The 20000-nt window shown below is 45.8% G+C and overlaps 3 protein-coding genes across 7 annotated transcripts in view; 1 reads left to right on the top strand and 2 right to left on the bottom strand.

Annotated features, from left to right (window-relative positions):
* Nucleotides 1-2980: 2980 nt before the first annotated feature.
* On the bottom strand, nt 2981-7119 carry smn1 (survival of motor neuron 1, telomeric). Its single transcript, XM_086205884.1, has 8 exons — nt 6958-7119; nt 5957-6028; nt 5737-5856; nt 5463-5654; nt 4625-4810; nt 4419-4493; nt 4205-4309; nt 2981-3232 (listed from the first exon to the last, which is right to left on the bottom strand). The coding sequence occupies exons 1-8, from the start codon at nt 7003-7005 to the stop codon at nt 3176-3178; spliced, it is 855 nt and encodes a 284-aa protein (XP_086062010.1). The 5' UTR covers nt 7006-7119; the 3' UTR covers nt 2981-3175.
* hspb11 (heat shock protein, alpha-crystallin-related, b11) lies at nt 7109-9179 on the top strand. Its single transcript, XM_086205885.1, has 5 exons — nt 7109-7355; nt 7766-7872; nt 8741-8809; nt 8894-8937; nt 9038-9179. Exons 1-5 carry the CDS (start codon nt 7264-7266, stop codon nt 9128-9130), a joined length of 405 nt encoding a protein of 134 aa, XP_086062011.1. The 5' UTR covers nt 7109-7263; the 3' UTR covers nt 9131-9179.
* Nucleotides 9180-11864: 2685 nt separating this feature from the next.
* lzts1 (leucine zipper, putative tumor suppressor 1) overlaps nt 11865-20000 on the bottom strand; it is a 16907-nt gene continuing 8771 nt past the window's right edge. For 4 of the 5 annotated variants that reach the window (XM_086205881.1, XM_086205883.1, XM_086205879.1 and 1 more), the window contains 8 exons: nt 19818-20000; nt 19610-19717; nt 17536-17698; nt 17056-17447; nt 16324-16497; nt 16107-16238; nt 14459-14653; nt 11866-14192 (listed from right to left, as the gene is read on the bottom strand). The exon at nt 19818-20000 is cut by the window's right edge. In XM_086205881.1, coding sequence (XP_086062007.1) covers nt 13644-14192; nt 14459-14653; nt 16107-16238; nt 16324-16497; nt 17056-17447; nt 17536-17698; nt 19610-19717; nt 19818-20000 — 1896 coding nt within the window. In that variant the 3' untranslated portion in view covers nt 11866-13643. Of the gene's footprint in view, nt 14193-14458; nt 14654-16106; nt 16239-16323; nt 16498-17055; nt 17448-17535; nt 17699-19609; nt 19718-19817 lie in introns of all 5 variants that reach the window. The other variant, XM_086205882.1, reaches the window with a different exon arrangement.

The following is a 20000-nucleotide window of genomic DNA, read 5'->3' as shown; positions in this document are numbered from 1 at the left end:
AAGATACGTGACAGCAACATCACGGGAGCAGCTGGAGATGTTCTGGTACTGTTTTCTCCTTTTCTCTGATGTTATGTGTTAAAAAAAATGCCACTGACCCAGTATGGATGTCATCACCAAACTTGCTGGAGGATGGCAGCATGTTCTACTCCTATGATAGAACATAGCAGGGTCCGGTTCCAGGGCACACGTGTTACGTGGTTTTGGGTTTGTGTATAAACCTGCACGCGTGCTGCTACCAATCCTGCATTTTCACCCAGAATCAGAGGCCATGTACAGAGACCTGGAGTGGCCATAGAGATGAAAAGCATTTTTTCAGCTTAGGAAGTTTGTTACGGCTAAAGTTAAAAGGCACATTTAGACTGCAGGAAGGTTCCCTGGGAACAAGGAACCTTTTAAGGAACCTTCACTTTGATCGCAGGAACCATGGTCGACATTTAGTTACGGGTGATTGATCCAACCCCAGAAAAGTCCCTGCTCAGGGTGTAGTACTTTCCAATGGTTCAGGAATTTAGGGGCTGAAGTGCTGAACATTTCTGATTGGTCGAGTACTTGCAGCATTTTATTTCATCCACCATTTTCTACAAGTTTACTGTTTTGTTTTGTGGGGTTTTTTTTTTTTTGTTCTATTTTGCTTCAAGATGCAGACACACAAGAAAGTGAACTACGGATGAGCTGATGACACGGTGCAAACCCTGCAGAGGATTTATGTAGGAGGAGACTTGGAAGCAGCGACCTGCAACAAGGTCCACGCCAGGATGTCGACCGAGGCGAACATCTTCACGATTCAGTTCTTCTGATGCTATGCGAAATAACTTCTTTCCCCTCGATGCAATTGATTCATGGCCAAAAGAGAAACCATGTTCAAACGACTCAAACGAGGCATCAAGTCATATCCTGTGGCCTGTAAATATTTAGTATATAGATCCTCTCTGGCAGCCCTGGGGCTCTGCACGTTTCTGATGCGGTCATCAACGTCGGAGCAACTCCGGTGCAACCTGGGACTTTTTCATTAACGTGTTCAAAAGGACGTGCAACTCAGAATCAATGGAAGTCAACGGAGAAACGTCCCGGTTTAATTGCTCTCAATAATGACTTGCTCTCATTATGAGTAGATGAATCACAGTCGCATAAACTTCGAAGCAATTATGCATAATCACCCAAATGGATCTTTTCCTGTCTCAAAGCCTCTACTCAGCCCGAATTAAAGGTTTGCACCAGCATCTTAAACTTGCTATACTGGTGACCGTAGTTCTGCAATCATGTTGGTGGTTGGTCTCTACAGGGAAATGAAAGGGGCTGCTGCAGCCCTCTAATCTCCCCCCCCCCCCCCCCCCAAGTATCTCATTTAAAAGCGGGATGTTTGTTGATGTTGGGAGCTCCAGTAAATAGCTGAAGGCGCTGCAACTCGTGCAGCAATGTGATGTCTGTTTCCTGGACGAGGAGCGTATGTGAAATGTAGATTATGTTTACATGTTTCCTGCTGCTCTGGTCAGTGAGGGGGGAGACAGACAGAGGGGGGCATTGCTACCCAAGCTGGGTCTAACCCCCTTTCAACTCCTTACTGGGCTCCACCGAGCCCTTTGGGCAGCTCAGTTTGCTGCAGCGTCAGGCAAGCAATGGGCTTATGTGCAGGCTTTGCCGTGGCAGATTTTAAACCCATCTGGGAGGAAAAGATAGGTCTGGTTTATCTCCCCTCAATATACTGCATATTCTATTCGTAAATCCAACAAACTATATTTTCTCCTGTTACCGTTCCTCTTTCTTCTCCCGGTTCTCGTCGGCCCAGCGAAAACAAATGTGACAGCTACATAAGAATCAAAGACATCAGTCAAGAGTGACACAGTGGGCTGCAAAACGCCGACACTGTCAGCACACACACAAAGAGGCTGCTCATCACACAGGATTGTAACAGAGCAGCAGGATGATCACATGGTTAAAAACTGGAAACAATCATACTGTTACGTCCAACCACAAATCTGTTTCTCTCTCTCTCTCTCTCACACACACACACACACCCATCTAGTCTGTGATTGATTGCCCAACAGTTTAGATCAAGAGGAGTGGGAGGAAGCAGGCAGCATATCACCAGTATGGGAAATATAGGAAATCTGTTAGCTTCCTTTTCATAGAATGCAAGCGCTTTAGGCCCAGAATGATTGTGGCTTCTCAGACTGTAATTATGTGGTTTTTCTATATTCTAAATATAAAGTCACATACAGCACTTGCAACCATTGCCCTACTTCCTGCACTGCTCTTACATTATTAAACCTCAAACATCCCAGGATAACTTTCATGATCGCTCAGGGAAAAGACAAAACAAATGACGGGTGAGTGGACCCAATCACCAGCCGGGAGAGTAATGAACCTGGCGCTCTCGTTTTATACCATCGAGAAGAATGACATTAATATTGTTGTTATATTGCGCCGCCGTGTTCTCTCTCTGACCTCCAAAAGTCTTTTCAACAACAATAAAGGTTTGCAGGATTGAGTGTGTCCAGAGTAATGGATGTTCAGTACCTTAACACTTTTGTTTAAGAATCAATCTTTAGCTGCACAACTGGCCAAGTGTCATACTGTCGGCAGTCTCGCCTGCTATCACCCTGAAATATGTGCCCATCAGAGGCAAGTTGAAAAACTCCAAGATGGATGCAATCCTATATTGGGTGGTGCACCAGGAAACACCTGGGGGAGAGCAGGGAGCTCGGATGCAAGGCGTACAGTTGACTGATACTCAGAATGAACTATGTGGGAGGCACCGCGGGGACTAAAGCCAGACTCAAGTCTGACTTTCAAGCAGCATGTCAGCAGACACATGATGTACTCATGCAACAGACTCCCCGACGTGACGTTAGGCTAGTGTGACTTCTGCTGGTCAACAGTCGACATTACAACCGGTCACGTTCAGGGGGCTAATCTGCAGTAAACCATCACCTCCGAGCATCTAGGCTGCATAAAAACCATGAGCAGAGCTGTGCTTCCAGAGCCTTTATTTCATCTATTTACAAAGAATACAAAACTTTCCTTCTTACTCAGATGGGGTTCACATCATGGTCACTGCCTTTACAACATTCCGGTTTGAAACAAGAACACAAATCCGGCCCAACAGGGAGGAGCGGCCGCCGCTCCAGATGACACCCCGGGGATCTGAAACTGGAGTCTCTTACAGACGGGTTCATTTGTGTTGCAGTTTGGTCCAGTTGGCAGCTTCTTTGCGTCCTTGTTTCAAACCCTGTAAAAAGTGAAATATGATGTTTAGTCGCTCTTCTTTTAACAATCAAGGATGTCTACCTAGCAGGAAATATTTGAGGTGGGGGGGGGGGGGGGGTCTACGAGTAAAGAGGAAAAAAAGTGAGCGAATACTTGAAAAGGAGGGCAGCAGGATAACGACCACTTATCAAACGCTTTGCACTTTTAACATGGAACCAAACAGAGCAGCGCTTTTCCGAGCATGTTGTGCCTCCTGCTCATGTTACATGAACACAGTTGTGTCAGCCATGACACAACTCGGATCAACAGGTGCTGTTTTTACCAGCGCATACAGTGGAGGAAGTCACAGAGGCCCCACCACGGACCCCATCAGAGCTGCTCCACCCTCACGTGGCTTTAAGGGAATGTTCCTTTACCAACAATCCTAATTATTCCAAATGAATTGTGAGCTGATCCCTAATTAGAGCCACAGGGAGGTGAAGTGAATAACATTAATTATCTCATTACAATGGCACCTGTCAGTGTGTGTGTGTGTGTGTGTGTGTGTGTGGGGGGGGGTGTATATTGAACAGCAAGTTAACTTTTAGTCACCGATGTCAGTGGGTCTAAATTAACAAAAAACAAACTCAAAAAGGGAGGTGTAAGGATCTGACGAGAGCCCAGCAGTGACGGCGAGTCAGAGCAGCCGAGTCCTGCTGGGGGTTTGGTTGACACAATCCAGTGGGATCAACTGGGATCAGCAGCATGGAGGCATTTTACAGGTTTGTTTTTTTCTTTATTTTTTTCATTAGGTTTGAAAGTTGGTCGCCATTCACCTCAACTGTTTGGGATTATTGGGATTTTGAGATTTCCGTAACATCTTTCCTTGTGAAACGCCGTCAGTATTTTGTGGACTAAAAAAAACTTCCACATCGACCTTCCATCAACATGAGGGTGAGCAGATAATGACTGAGTTTTTTTTTCATTTTGAGCTGAACAGTCCCGGAGTACTCACCAGGTAGTATCCGGTGTGATATCCACTCATGTACCAGGAGATGAGCATGCTGCCCAGCGACTCGTCATCCATGTCAGGGCTCATGGGTGGAGGAGGGGGGATCATCTGGAGCAGGAGACACTTGTTATAAACCACAAACTGTTTGTCAGTAATATCAACAAGTTCAATCTGTGTTTAGACACAGATCATTAGAGCAAAGCTACATCCGGCTCACCGGGGGGCCAAACTGCATCATGGGATGCCAGGAAGGAGGTGCAGACCCGTGACTACCAGACTGCTTTTTTCCACCCTGCAAGAATCAAGACAAGACAAAAAGTGGCTTGAAAAATCTCAGGAACCTCGATAGAACTGAAGTGGAACCAAGACCGTCTGGATAAATCTGGTCCAATTCAATCTAACGCAGGGATTCTGCCCTCTTACCTGTCTGAAGGCTGGAGGCATGGGGGGTGGACCTGGAGGAAACCCAGGGAAGCCAGGAGCCCACATGGGGGGATGAAGAGGGGCTTTGTGGCTCTTTGGCTTTTGGCTTTTACTGTGAGGCAGCTGTTTGTGGTTCGGAGTGGTCGATCTGTCGCTTTCCTCCGTTGAAGATTCGGCTTCGTGGACCTGAATTGTCGACATTACAAGACTCATTTTCTTCATTTATGCCTCAGTGGCTGTACACGGGGATATTTCTCAAATATCCTGATCTGTCTTGTTTTGGGAGGCAATAAAAATGTAAAACAACCAGAGACAAAAAAAATAAAAATGAGAGAGCCAATGTACAACAAGTCAAAAGGGAATGTTTTTTCCCATCCTCCTCGTTCACATGCCCTGTATTTTGCAGTTAATCCTGGAATTACAAGCGTGGAAGCGGTTAACACGAGTGAAAGTTACACATGTTGGGGATTTTCTCTGAAAACGGAACCCTTCGCAATCCGCATCTGAGGGCAATACCGCCTTTTATTCAGAAGCAACGTCACATCAAAATTATAGGGGTCTTTCATTAATAATGAGCTGAACGATCATCATAGGATAGGGACTTTTGTTGAAATATTTCCAGAAGTTAATGTGATTATTTGTAGTCTGAAGTTAGCGAGCGAAAGAGGCTTGCAAATGGGTTACAGATTGACCGTTTCCTAGGTGATGACGACTTAATTCAAATTGGAAAAAGTAGCAACAATGCAATCTGGACAACTAACGCCAAATAAATCCATCAGCAAGCTGCATGGACTTGAGACAAGAAAGTACTTCATCACTCGAAAACCTGCTGCTTCACCTTGCTAGTGGCTTCATCGTCACCCTCAGAAAGCTCTGACAGCAGGTCCTCCAGGTTCTGCTCCTCCTCGTTGCCATAGTCTGTATAAACCACGACACAAGTCCCTCTCTTCTGGTCAATGGAGGAGATGGTGGCGGAGTACAGCTGGCCATCCTCTGACCAGTAGGCGCTGCACGAATCTCCCACCTGCCACTGTGATAGAATCAAGTTAGTCAGATCGAGGTGTCACTGCATGACGACGGTGTCGATGAAGCTGACCCTCCCAGCACCACACCTCTTTATCTGGTGGTGCATTTGCTCTTTTTCTGCTCTGGTTCTTTTTATTGTTCTTGCGTTTTTTTCCTGGTAGGTTTGTCTTGGATACTTGAGGCTCATCTTCCCCTTTGAGGGCCGTCTGAAACAAAGAAATACGAACAAACACAAAAGAAGAACGAACATAAAAACTCAAAACTTTTTACTTGCACTTTAAAGTGAGACAAAGCAAACGTTTATACCTTGAATGATGCGACTGCCTTGTCATACGCTTTGATCAAGGCCGTGTCATCCCATATGTCCGAGTCGTCGCTCTAGAAAAAACAAGAGATTAACAGCAGCGTCTTCGACAGTTAGCATCCACAATGACGCGTTAATCTCCGCGTCCAGCCTTCTTCCCGGGCCAGTGGTTTTCAGGGGAATTTGATAATTCTACTCTCTGTTCAACTCTCTCAGTTTATCATCCCCTCCTCTCTTTGTTTAATCCCTCCAAGTCTTAATGTTCCAGTTCCGTCCTGCACTTCACGTGCTCTTAGACTTCTGGTGCGCTACATCAACCGTGGGGCTTCTGTTCACCGTTTTCCACACTGTGCCTTTCTACTTGGATTTTGACAACTGCCTTCAACAAATCTCTTTTTTTTGGAGGGTCCCCCCTGTTCATTTCCCAGGATTCCTAACTGTGCTGGTACCTGGATTTTTACAGCAGATCCTGCTGATTTCTGGCTCTGTGTGTGTGTGTGTGTGTGTGTGTGTGTGTGGCGTCTAACTACACACACATTTAAAATGATCAGTGGCACTTTTTTTTTTTTTTTTAATTCCAGTTGAAACCAGCATCCTGCTGCGTGTATTTCAGAACCCACCAATCTGAACACTCTTTTTTTCCTCATCAGTCACAGAGGGACTCATTTATCACGAAACCCTTCCATCCGCTTCCAGTTCTGCAGCTGACCTTTGACCCGCCATGTCTACGCTTGCGTCCCCTTCTCTTGAAGGATGCCAACAACCACAGTAAGTCACCACAGCTTCTCTACGCCATCACAGCTGTTTTGTGTGGTGTATGTCTTTAATTTTGGGGTGAAAACTACTAACCTACAACCCTGCTTGAACGTTTGCCTTCCTTTTCTCTATTTTGCTACCCGACTTGGATTGTGGCTATGCCGGCTAGCTCGCTAGCGCAGCTAGACCTGCTCCAAACAGCCCAAGAACTTCCACATTTATGTCCTGTAACACGCAGCACACTCACCTGTCCGGTTCCCCGGGCGAACAACACCTCTTTACATCCATTCGCCATAAGGAATTGTGGTTATCGGCTACGTGCTAACAACTAACGAGCAACGTGCGTCGGAGGTTAAAAAAAAAAGTGACGCACGTACGTACGGTGACGTATATGTCGTGCGACCGCGCGGTTGGCTTGGCAACGACAGTCGCGCTACCGGACCCTGCACAACAGACTCAAAAAGTGTGTGTTTGTTCCTGGATCCTGCCGTGAAGACGGAGACCGGACCGGACCGGGGAGGTGACGTTGCGCGTCTGACGAGCCTCGCCGAGGATGATCGAGGCTCCTCTCGACTCTCTGGGCGCAAAAGTTGTTGTTGCCTCGTCCAACGACGAGAATCATCCTCCGGAAAACATCATTGACGGGTCTGTAATTTATTTGTCTTATATTACCATTTACTCTCTACTGTATTTAAAACCGCGGCCTCCGGTGAAAGCAGGACAAAGACTTGCTGATCAGGAAGTTCTGAAAGGATTATTAGTATTATTCCCTTTGAACATGATAACACCTCGTGATGCTACTTCTCAGCTTGTTTTACTTCACGTTTTGATGTTATTTTCTTCTATATTGTATCTGTTGTTACCTTGTATGATTTATTCATGTAGTATGTTTACTTTTTGATACTTCCGAGCACCTGCATCTGCGCTGCTGAAATGTGCTGCACAAGCACCTGTGATTGATTGGATGAGGACAGCAGCGAGTCACGTGGTCTGGACCTGTGGTCCCTGTGAACATTCACCGTGTAACGGCTGCCCCGTCTTTCCATCTCACCTAGAAACGCTAAAACGTTTTGGATGTCAACTGGAATGTTTCCACAAGAGTTCATCATCCGCTTTGCTGAACCCACGATGATTTCTGCCATGACAGTGGACAGCTACAATGGTATGTTGCAGACACAAACATAGGTTTTTGCTCCGTCTGCACCGAAAACGCCCAGAACTATCTGTGGTTACAGCTGCGTGAACGATGTGGCGTGTCAGTGAATGCATTAGAGGCAGAAGGGTCTCAAACTCAAAACGCCTGTGATTCTTCACTTTTGTCAGGAGGCTGTACGTCAACCACAGAAAGACCACTTCAAGAATCCAGCTTCTAAGAGACATTCTGGAGTGTTGACGTGCGATAAAACCACCTTTTATTTCCATGATTGTCCACAAGCCAAACCTAACACGGACAGATGCAGACGACTGCTACTGCTACTACTACTGCTACTACTACGACTACTACTACTAATAATAATTATAATTATGATGATATGAGAGAATGCGCAGACAGGATTTCAATATTCTTCACCACCAGACCTCTCATCTTCAGTGTTCAGATTATGTGCAGATAGAATTTAAATCTAGTGGAGCTCCTGCAGAGTACCGACCTGTACACAGGCCAAGGTGATCAAATAAATCCATGCTAGCGTCAAACTGATCTGCCTTGAACTCTTCCGGGCTCTTCTTTGGGCCCTGATCCGTCCCTCCAGCAGGTTTCATGAAAATGTAGCCTGGAGCTTTGATATAATCAACCACCAAACAAGCAGCAGTGAAAACATGAACACGACCTGCGAGAGTTAAGACCGACCGATCGTCTTTTTTAAGATTGTAACAACATGAAGGAGGAAGAAGGACAAGTATGATCGGGTGTCTACGATATGTTGTCTGAGTCAACCTCTGGTTCCAAAGTTTGGTTCCTTTTGTCTAATTAAGACGGGAGATGGAAGAGTTTTGGATCGAACTAATTACTTTTCCTCTTTCTTTTGCAGTCAAGAAACTAAAGGTTGAAAAGAATACTTCACAAAACGCGTCTAACTTTGAGTTTGCCGGAGAGAAGGGTACGGCAGACACACTGACGTTGTTGCTGTGGTTGAACATTTATTTCCAACGCAAACAATTTAAGAATCGTGATTTTCTTGCAGAATTTCAGCACACAGAGGGAACCCTTCAGTCCAACACTGTTCCAGTAGGTCAAATGCTTTTATTTCATTGTTTTTAAAGTTTGGAATCCGAAGCCACATCCTCACTAGTTGACTTGTGTTTGTTTTGTTTTGGGGTTTTTTCAGCTAAACGGAATCAAGGCAACCCACCTTCGCCTCATCGTCACCTCAGGATACGATCACTTTGTCTCAGTGCACAGAGTCAGCGTGCAGAATTGACACAGATGACTACCAACTGCCATCACTATTGTCCAATAAAACTCTAAGATGTAAATGTTTATGTGTGCGGCTGCAGTATATGATCTGGGTCTATTTTGCTCACAAGCACACACACACACACACTCATATTCAGAGTTTCATGGGGTCATTTGGGTGGACTGTACTACCGTCTCAGTATTTGTGACGCGGTGAAGAACAGATTTACTGATTTATTGAAGGGTTGATGTCCGCCTGCAGAGTCATGTGGTGGTGGTGGAGCGGCGGGGGGTAGGGCTTCACCTCCAAACCGCTGGTTCCAGATTTGCCTTCACCACAACATGTCAACCGGTGGTATACAACGTCCCCCTCGAACAGGGGACTTTCATTTTGGGGGAATTTAATGAAAAGGCGACAACTCCTCAAACTGAGACAGCATCAAGTTAGCGTCCTCATCCGATGGTTTCCTGCCTCGTTATCGGAACGTGTCAGTCCGATGTTGACAGTCTGGCTTCATGCGGACTGACCTGATCCTAATGTCAAGCCAAGACAATCTTAGACTGGTTCTGAGATATTCTAAACATGTTACAGAGGATGCGAAATGCATATTCTATCACTGAAGTACATCATGCATGTCTAAACAGAAATAATTGAAGCTTAATATTTTGCATCAACAGAAATAAGCATGTGGTTTGCAGCGCAAGGCGCTGTTTTAAAACTGGCACGTCCTCATGTTTGTGAATATTTCATGTTACGGATCCACTCATGGGGCTTTTTATCCCATATTCAACTCTTCCTGGTAATTTCTCAACCTGATATTTGGCAAAAGTTTAAAATAACAGGCGTTGGAGTGTGATGAATGGCAGAATTACTGACAAAGGATGTTTCTTTCTCTGTGAGAGATAAAGTTAATTAAGTAATTTTGAGCAGTGGGAGCTTAAATTGGCATCCATACCCACCCCCTCACAAAAGAAATGGGGAACCATGGGTGATGCAGCTGAGGGGGGGGGGGGTTATGAGGCAGATGGTTTCCCAGCCAACCAGCAAGTCTCGAAAGACTGCGGGCCTGTTCACACACTCAGTACTCAAGCCACCTTCTGTACTCGTATCCTCCTCCACGCGCAAACACAGAGTCCCATCTACCTCCATCGCCATGTCATCTTATCAGGAGCAGCGGGGTTCAGCCGTGTGCGAGGACCCTCTGGGACTCCCTCCCCAATTATTTTGCTGACTGCGGAGGAGCTGGGGGATTTGCTGAGGCTGTGTTTGCTACAGCTTGGTCTGCACACGGGGCTCTGAATAAACCAATAAAAGGAAGGAATACATGCCTGAATAACAAGACCCCTGATATTTTAAAGCAGCTAATTGCTCAGGGGTCTGGCCGGGATATAGCACATCTGAGTTTGTGAGTGTAATGAGTAATGAGGGCAGGGTGGAAACTGATGCAGTGTTATTGACTCATCTATTATTTACCCGTATGGCATATTCATCATAATGTTAGAGGTTACTGGCCATGAAATGAAGTTCTTTTTTCGTAGGTGTACAATTATTATTAGTTTTTTCTCCCCCAGCAAAGTTTGAAATGGAGTTACATATATTAACTATGAATAAATACCCTAGGATTCCTTCTCTGTATGTGGAACAGGTTTTGAGGAGCTCTTCCTCATCGCTAATGAATTCACACCCTTTTGTGCTTGACTGTCAGCCGATCAGAGGACCACAGCAGGATATGAGAGCGTTATTATCATGTCACAGCGGGGCTGAGCTAAATTATCACCCGGTGTCTTCTGATGGCTGTCTAGCTGTTGTCCAATCACACTGAGACATCTGCCGGACCAAAACTCTGTATGTTCAGCTGATTTCATACAAGGAGATGTAAATCATAACCTCCTCAATTATCCTTTTTTTTTTTTTTTTTTTTTTTTGCTGCCACCTCACTGAAAATGGAGAGCTAGAATTTAATAACTGGTGGTGCCATCCTTATTCAGCTGTTCTGCGGCCAGTAGCTGTAACGCATTGTGAGCAGGAACGTGTAGCGGCAAGAATCTGCAGTATATTTATTGTATATGCATTATTATGAGTGGGAGCCAACCCCCCTCCCCTCCTGTCTCCCCCCCAGCTCTCTGTTTAAATGTCTTATCTCCTTTGTGTGGTCTTCCTTTCACGTCAATGACGGAGCCACAAGCATTGACAATGGCCCTTAATTTGATTTTTTCTCTGATTCCGTCCAATCAGCTCAGTTGTGACAGACGGCGAGCTTGGAAATTAGACAAGAGAGGAAAACAGTCCCATTATTTAAGTCCAAGAAGAATGGCGAATGATAATGAGTGATTGACAAAGGCTGCTGTTGAGGAGAGATTTGAATATATCGCAGTGGTGTTGATATTTGATGAAGAAGACGCCAGCTTTTTGGAAATGCGCTCCCCAGAGCCAGACAAGACGATACAGTAGATACCCGTCTCTCCCCGTGCTGCTCTAGGCTGGCTTACTGCTAGTTAGCTTAGCACAATCAATTGTAGTGGCTGGGAAGTGTTAGCACACCTGTTTCAGAAGTCTTCAAATGGATCGGGTTTGTGTGATTTGTCCATGAAGTCCTCCTCCTCCTCTGTGACAAAGTCAGGCATGCAAGTAACAAATCACTACGCCCTGGAAGGGAAGTAGTTCCAGCTACGTGTCCAATTGTTAAATCGTGTCCTCTACTACGTTATGATGAGTACAAAAAAGCATGAATCCCCCAAAGAAGGCGCCGTGTTGCTTTAAATCCAGCGTTTTGCCCATGAAGTTTTGTGACGTTAACATAAAATATCTGGTCCATACAAACATTCGCACCAGCGGTTTATTGATGTGCTTCGACTGAATCCGATCTGTTTGACCCCTAATGACCTTTAACATGCAGTACATTTTGTTGAATCGTTCAAATTGGACAAAATGCAGAAAAATTGAAAACTGTGTATTTCATGTCAAGAGATTTTCCAATGCATTTGAATTTGCTCTGGTGTGGAAATGAAAAAAAGTTTTCTGCTTGCACCCTTCCATCTTTTTTCTTGGCATTTCAGTATGGTTCCAAATTCGGCTTTCCCCTTTACAGTGTGCATATTTTTCCAAGCGTGATTTTGTACATATTTAATGTGGTAGCTAATTTTTACCTCTGCCCTAGCAGCAGTATCAACCGTCCCTAATTTGTGCACATTTCTGTGCTCCACTTGGCTGTAAAACACAGTCTCTTGAGTTCGAGCACCTCACCTTTCTGTCTGCCTCCAAATCTCCCCTGACCTACTTTGGCAGTGTAATTTAATGGTGGGTAGCTGAGCAATCTCAAGCAGCCTCATCACAAAGCTCGCTCACATTCTTGACCAGTGCATATTTCTGCCCGACAGTCCGTGTGCGCCTCTTGGTATTGTGTGGGTGGATTAGTTCAACTTTCGCTGCACCAACTACTTTGCCCTTGTGGGAGGTGGAATAGCTCCAAAATAGTAGAGCCACATGGCCGGGGCCTGTGCTCGGATGGATCCAAGTGGACCTCTTCCAGCTCAACGCTCATATAGTTGGATCAACAATGTAGGGAGAGGGGAGACGAAGGGGGAGGCCTCACACGTTCCCCCTCTATAATGCCCCTATATTTTCCTTTATTATACAGTCTGAAACCCATTAATCCACCTTTCTCCCTGTCAAACACACAAATGACAGTCCAAAATTTACATTTTGGTCTCAGAGGTGTTCTCTAATGTGTGTGGCAGTGTCTGCATTTCTGTATCTGGAATTTCCGTGACTTTTTGATTTCTGAAGAAATGGTTAATTGTGTGAAAGGTGCAGACATACATTTATTAACATATATTCAAGCACGCCCAGAGAACGCAGTGATACTTTGATCTCAAGTGTCTCCTCTCAGTCCACCAGCTTTAGTAAACTAATCTGGGCAAATACATCCCAACCAGATGAGACGTTCAGTGCATTAAGAGTGCCGATTGGTACTTTTTTGTTACTTTGCCAGTGTTTTTTGTATTTGTTGTTGGAAATGATTTTGATGTGATTTTAGTATTCGGAAGTGAAAGAGGGTTTTTTTTTTTTTTTGAATTGCTGTGGATGTAACGAACAGGAGAAGAAACAACATACTGTGATGGTACAAACCAAGTGAATTCAGGATTCCACACTTCACCATAGTTGATATATCGCTGTCATTTCCGCGCTGGCAGGGACAGATGTTGAGCCACGAGCGTGCAGATGTCACGTGTGAATCATGAGGGTTGTACTGTTTGATTGTATTGGAAAGAATAACAAAAATACTCAATTCTGAACATAAAATAAATTAATATTTACAAAAATGATTTTTGATGTGATTATTTTTGTGATCTGGGCAAATATAAATGGCTAAAGTTTGATTATTCTATTAAATAACCTTACACAAAACAACAATTAGCACTGAAGATGACCCCCTGGCTCTATTGTGTGATGAGCAAGTGCATAAATATCCGTGGTGCAAAAATAGTCACATGCCAGTCTGGTCTTAGTACTGCAAGCGTGTCTGTGAGAGTCCCTGTCAAATCTCTGTGGCAATAACGTCATCATATGTTTGTAATCCTGAACTGTAGCTGATGTCCAAGCCCAGCTCTGCACGGCTCTCCAGTTCCGCAGTCAGCTCCTTTAGGATCCTCTCCAGGTCCTGGTTCTTCTTATGCACCTGCAGGTAGTTGATCTGCAGCTGTTTCTGGTACTTGATGACCCGGTCCTTCTCCTTGTTCCACGTCTGCCTCTCATGATCAAAGCTGTTTGCTAGCCTCTCTTGAGCATCCTTCTCCTCCCTGAGCTGCTGCTTCATTCTCTCCACTTCTTTCTGAAGGGATTCTACGGAGATTTGTCCCTCGGTCTCCTCCCCCAGGTTTTGGATGGGGGAGTGTGAGCCTTGGATTAGTCTTTCCGAGGCCTGTGTGTGGGCATAAGCCTCAAGTTGCAGATTGTGTTGCAGGCTCTGTTCTTTGGCCACGGCCAGATCTTGTTTCATTCCCTGAATGTCTTTCTCCAGTTTCCCCACTTTCCCTCTTAGTAAGTCAGCCTCATTCTTCTTGCGCTGGAGTTCATTTTGGCACACCTGAATTGGAAGTGAACAGACACAAGCAGCAGTGAAGAAGACTGCATGGCCTCATACAGCTGAACTTTGCCTGGTCGTACCATGTGAAGTGTCAAATGAGCTTCCTCATTAAAACACTGTGATTAGATAAAACTGTTTGAAATTCACAGTCAAGTGCAGCACGTAGCAGCAGCTACCAGTCCTGGTGAAGTGCTTTCCCCTCAGCATCAACTTCATTCTTGTCTATTTGAACTTCTTTGTGCCGTGCATTGCTAAAACAGACTAACCTCGACTTCAATGGTGCGGGAGTGGAGATTGTCCCCGAAGTCCTTGTTCTGCTTCTCTAGCATCTCCATCTTGGCTGTGATTTCCTTCAGCGACGCCCTGAGGCTCACTATTTCATTCAGCTTGTGGTTGACGTCCATCAGGCAGTCTCTCAGTTGCTTCTTCAGCAGTGAGATCTCCCCTGTCTTCTGGCACACCTACAAGGGGGCAGACATAAGTACGACAAAGCAGTGCCAGACACTTTCCGCCTTACATGTGAGTTTAAAGCCACAGTGCAGCACTTTGGTCTCCATCCGCTGGACGCGTGCTCTGCTGTTGACTCTGCTCTTGTCTACTCCGTCACACCGACAGGCTCAAAGCTCCCTCCATACTGAAACTGAGCCTCCACGTTGGTCTTGCATTCAAGATTGAAACACTTAAGAACGCTTTTTTGTCGTTTTTTTTTTTTTTTTTTTAGGTTTTGTTGTTTTTTTGCTCGAGAAAATAAAGGAGACAAAAAAAAGATAACATGCTATGGGGAATTCAGGACTCTGGTGTAAGCTATGACCAATATTGATGATCGTCCTCTTGTGTTGGCAGCCGGAGCAGCAAACGGCGCCGCTTCCACGATGTTGTGGGATTAAGAGCTTTATTGGAGCGTGAACATGTTTTCTTTGGGTTTACGCCACACGGCCACAACTTCAGGATGGTGCATGGACGGGTCAGCAGACTCTCACAGACATGGATGGATGACATCATTTACTGTATGTTACACTGACCATTATGGGCCTACACACACACAGTGGATAGATTGTTTTGGGCCTCACACAACCCTTGTGAAACGACTCTAAGAACTTTTGGAAAGTCCAGAGGAGCTTCAAAATTTAGTGATTTATCCACATTTAAGTTAAGAGGGAAGGAGCCAGCTCGGACTGCTGGGACCACAGGACCTGAGAAGTTTTCCTCCTCCTGCCGCCAAACTCTCTCTACGGCAGAAAACAGAGACGTTAACCTGGTGGCTGTGAGCTTAATGAGCACTTTGTCGCCCCCCCCCCCCCCCCTTGTACAGGTTTAATTATGGACTCCTTGGACATGATGACGGCAACCAGGAAAACAAGTGAACTCGGCAGCGAACTGTGCCGGAGTTGGTAGGTTGATGGCGTGTCGGTGAGCTTTTCACTGCCTGGTAGCTCTGGTTACGTGTCTGACAAGAGCCTTAAGTAAGACGAATAACTGAAAGGTGAAAACAATTTCCCTAAAACAGTGCTGAGAGGTGCGAATGCTCTATGAGTACTATGACTATCACTATGACGACCGTTGCCATAAACATTAGCCTTGATGAAATTAAAAAAAAAAAAAAAAAAAGATCAGTTAGTGGGCATGCAGAGGATGCTACATGATGGAATAGCATGACATTTTCCAATGTAAACAAAGTAAATAAGCTCCAGGCATAAAAATTCAAGACCGCTGGCTCCTGAGGCCAATATCAGTGAGGAGTTGGTGCATGATGGATTGCAGAAAGGTGGATTTTTCCTTCAATGATGGATGAGCATTGTGTTCCAACAACTCAGCAGTAGTCGTCAAGCTAGTGTGGTACCCGATTACTGTATGGTGTGTGTACTACAGTGTTTGAAATCATAAGGGTTTTCACACATCTGATTCATTACTCACCTCCCACTGAGTTTCCTCGAGAGTCGGCGCAAGCTGCGTGCTGTCCACCTCGTAAGACCTCAGTCTGAGCTGGACCAGATCCTTCTCTCGGGTCAGCTTTGACACGTCTTCCTGAAGCCTCTCTTTGTCTGCCTGAAAAACAGTTGGTTTCTTATTATCTGAGAAAATGTATGTATTAATGGATTCAGTGGGAAGGGTGAAGACTTGGCGGTCTGACCTGGAGCTGGCCGAGCTGCAGCTGCAGTGCTTGCTGGGTTCTTGTAGCTATCTGAGATGCTTGTTGTAATTTGGTGGAGCATCGCTGCTTCAACCCTTCCATCTCCTCAGCACAATACTTCTGTCTCTCCTCAAAGAGCTGGCAGGTGTCTGCTTCCTTCTCCTCAAAAGTAACCTGTTGAAAAATGAAGAAAGCTCAGACGCCCTAATGAATAAAGTCCAGCTGATGTGAAACGTTCTTTTGTTCACATCTTTTATCAGACACTTTGTCTGTGTTCTTAAACCCAGCTACGTTCGTTAGCTTGTTTGTTAATAAATGCTTCCCCCAGTTACCGTGGTTACCCGGCGCTTCAGTGGCGGCGCTTCAGTGGCAGCTCTCCATGGCGCACGAGGCTTTTTGCTGAGGACACTAATTCAGCAGCTACACCACCCTGATGGGTGTGTGTGCATTGCTGTCTCTGGTGCCTCTTCTTTGTTGTTTACTACACCTGGGAGGTCAAACCTGGCCCCACTGTGGGCAGCCCTGGTGTGTAGCGTTCTCACCTCATGTCATGACATGCTCTGGACACGCCCACTTTTCTTTTCTATTTTTTTTGCATTCCAATCAAATCCCTCCCTATTTCTCACCTCTCTACCTAGTTTCACTCTGAATTACATCAAGACACAACAGTCAGACCCACAGGGATTTCAGCTGGGTGTTCAGTCGCTTCATTGTTGCGTGACAGCTTGGTACCTGTAGCTCCTGCAGTTCAGTCTCCCTCTCCAGCAGTCTTTGTTCCAAATGTTCAATCAGCGACTCATCTGTTGTAATAGGGGAGCGAATGCCTCCTAAAGTTTCCGAGAGAGGACTTGGCTCGTCTGCTGGAGGTGGAGAGCCAGCATCCCCATTAGCCTTCGACACCATCCCTGCACTGTTCAGAGCCACCCTGTAGCCACAGTCAATGCCAGCGGCGTTGCCACTGACCCATGGAGAGAAAGTGGGCTGCACTCCCTTGCTGATGCAGTTTGTGGGAGCCGAGCAGCCTTCAGTGTGACTGACAGGGCCCGTGGAAGCACTTAGGCTGCCGCTGGTGCTGTGGGTGGGCAGGCTAGACATGGAGTTGCGTCCTGAGTCGGAGAGAGTCCCTGGAAGGAAGAGACATGTTGTTCGCTTAATTTGTCCTAATTAAATAATAATGAAAGATTAGGGCAGCAGCTGAGGTATGATATTGACCTGAGAATGTTTCTTGCTTGTGTCTGATGCCTGGACTCTTTGCTTTCTCCAGAGGGCCAAGGAAGCGGTCCAGGCTGTTGTGCTCTGTCTCTGTGGACGATGTGCTCCTGGGAATCACAGCCTTGAAGGCAGTGGACCGGACCAGTGACTTCTCAGCAGTGGTCTAGAGGAGAGAAATGACACACAGTCAGGGAGGCTCATCCCCATTTCTGCTTTTATATTCCGCGGCTCCACTTAGCTGACAGCCCGGCGAAAGCAAGTCCTCTTGTCCTGTCTCGGAGAGGACAAAGAACTGAGGATGAATCACACTCCAAAAGTTGAAAATCGTAACGACTGGCTTTCATGGAGATATTGTCACGTGCTTGAAGTCGGCACAAATGAAAGGGATAGATATTTTTTTTCCTAATAATGTCTTTTCACGTTTGTGATTGAGCTACTGAAGCGTGCAGAATTGCTTCACTACCAGCAGTTGCATGCGGGAGAAAACTCATTTCGGAGATGAACTTATACTCCACCTGCCTCTTCTGTGCTGTCCAAGAATGTCACCAGTGGTACCAACCCCCCCCCCTCCCCCCCCCAGCTCCCCCACCCCCGTGTGCTGTCTGAGGGAAGATGAATAGTCCTTCTCTGTGATATTAATAATATGAGCTACTGCTGACGTTTTAGAGGTAAAGCCTGTGAGCTCAGCATTCCTTCTCACTGACTGCATGACTGGGATGTGGGATGCCTGTCCCCTTTTTTTTAAATTTCTCTCTTTCCATCCCTCAAACTCTCAGTGGCCCCTGATCTCTCTCTTATTCTCTGGTCTTTCGTCTCCCTCCCCCCTGAGGAATAAAAACCGATTGAAGAAGAGACTCACTTTAGCTACATATTCTTGGCACAGAAATGACTTCTCTGAGAAGATCAAGGCGTTCATAGGTCATTAATCTGGTAGGGGGTGATTAATAAGCTGAGGAGGTTCCACACAGGTTATGAGGAATGGCTGCTACCCATTAAACTACCTGCTGTGCGTGTTTTAGCCGGAACTTTGCTGTGAGGTTTTCGAAGACTTAGAACGACTTATTAGGAGTTTGGAGTGTAACAGTTCTAGTCAGGTATCAAGCAGAGTAATAGTCCTCTGAGGTCGGAGCAATAACTTTTATTCGTCCCGTGAAGATTGACGCCACTCTTGTGTTTGTACACTAAAGGTAACAGCCGGCAGCTGTTAGCTTAGCTTAGCGCTACGTCCCAAGGTGTTTCTCGATGTCGATGATGGGTTGTTTTTTATTGCAACGTCCCTCTGAAGAAGAAGACTTCCAGAGAACACACAGTGGAACAATAGTGAGCGCGCCATTGTGGAGCTTTGAAAGGTCACACCCTCCAAATGAATTTTCCAAAAGTCCTGTTACAACATCAGAGTCAGTGGGCGGCGAATACAAGACGTTTGTCCCACTGAAGACAACGCACGTGTCATGACTTGTCTCAGGACCTGGCTGCAGGCTGCAAGATGGACTGGTTAGTCCTCCCGACTGCCGGTGCTCATAGCTCTGAACACGTCAGCCCAGGATTCTTATTTGGAGGGAATTATTTTAAACCGTCTGAAAAGTTATTTTCTCTGCTAAATGAATATCAAAACTTGATAAAGAGCCAAGTTTATAAGACATGATGGCTAACGTGACAGATCCTGCTCCATTCTTGCCTTTGCCTTTAAAAAAAAAAAAAAAAAAAAGCCTCCTCTACCAACAAAAGCGAAGATACTCATTTGCTGAATGAAAGGCTTGGTCCTTAGGGGAGTTTGAAGGATCCTCGACACACTCGAACACTTCTTCAGTAAGATCAACCACCATTAGATCCATGAAGGACCTTTCAGCAGCTGGATCCTTCCAGTGGTGTCACCAGCACCTCTACTGGCAAATACAGTTTGTCAGCTGTTCGTTGAGGTCCTCCTGTGCTGAGCTGAGCCAGCAGACGTGGTTTCAAGGCTTCCCCTTGAGCCAGAATGTCTTATATCATCATGTTATCTTTGAGTTGAAGCTGAAGTTGTAGTTAGTTTTGTGTAAATCACAACACAGCACACGTCGGGCAGATGTCTCACCCTCTCAGTCATTTTTCCTGGGGTGAACATTGGTTTCGATTCCCCGTTTTGGTTCCGGTCCTCCGTGAACTCTCCTCTGTGGTGGGCTGACCTCGGTTTCTGACTCACCTTAATATGGAACACAACATTGAATCACCCACGCAACATGCATTATAGCTTTACTGTGTGGAATATTACAAATTTATCTTTCAAAGGCATGTGAGCTGACCTTGATGTAAAAAAAATCCTCGCTGCGTCCCGACCGGGAGTGGGAGAGGCCTTTAGGGGGGTGGGTGGGGGAGGAGGAACCCTGAGCGAAGCCACACTTCAGTAACCCATCAAGGCTGCAGCCTCCACTTCTTCTGTGGTGGGTTGTTCCCTTTTTCACCAGCAAATCAGAGGCCCTGCAGTG

Source organism: Aulostomus chinensis, chromosome 6 (genome assembly GCF_037954235.1).
Source record: "Aulostomus chinensis isolate RoL2024-O1b breed Wild chromosome 6, RoL_Achi_v1.0, whole genome shotgun sequence".
NCBI classification, from domain to species: domain Eukaryota; kingdom Metazoa; phylum Chordata; class Actinopteri; order Syngnathiformes; family Aulostomidae; genus Aulostomus; species Aulostomus chinensis.
The sequence above is the reverse complement of the archived record's forward strand: the minus strand, read 5'-3'. Positions and strand labels throughout refer to the sequence as shown.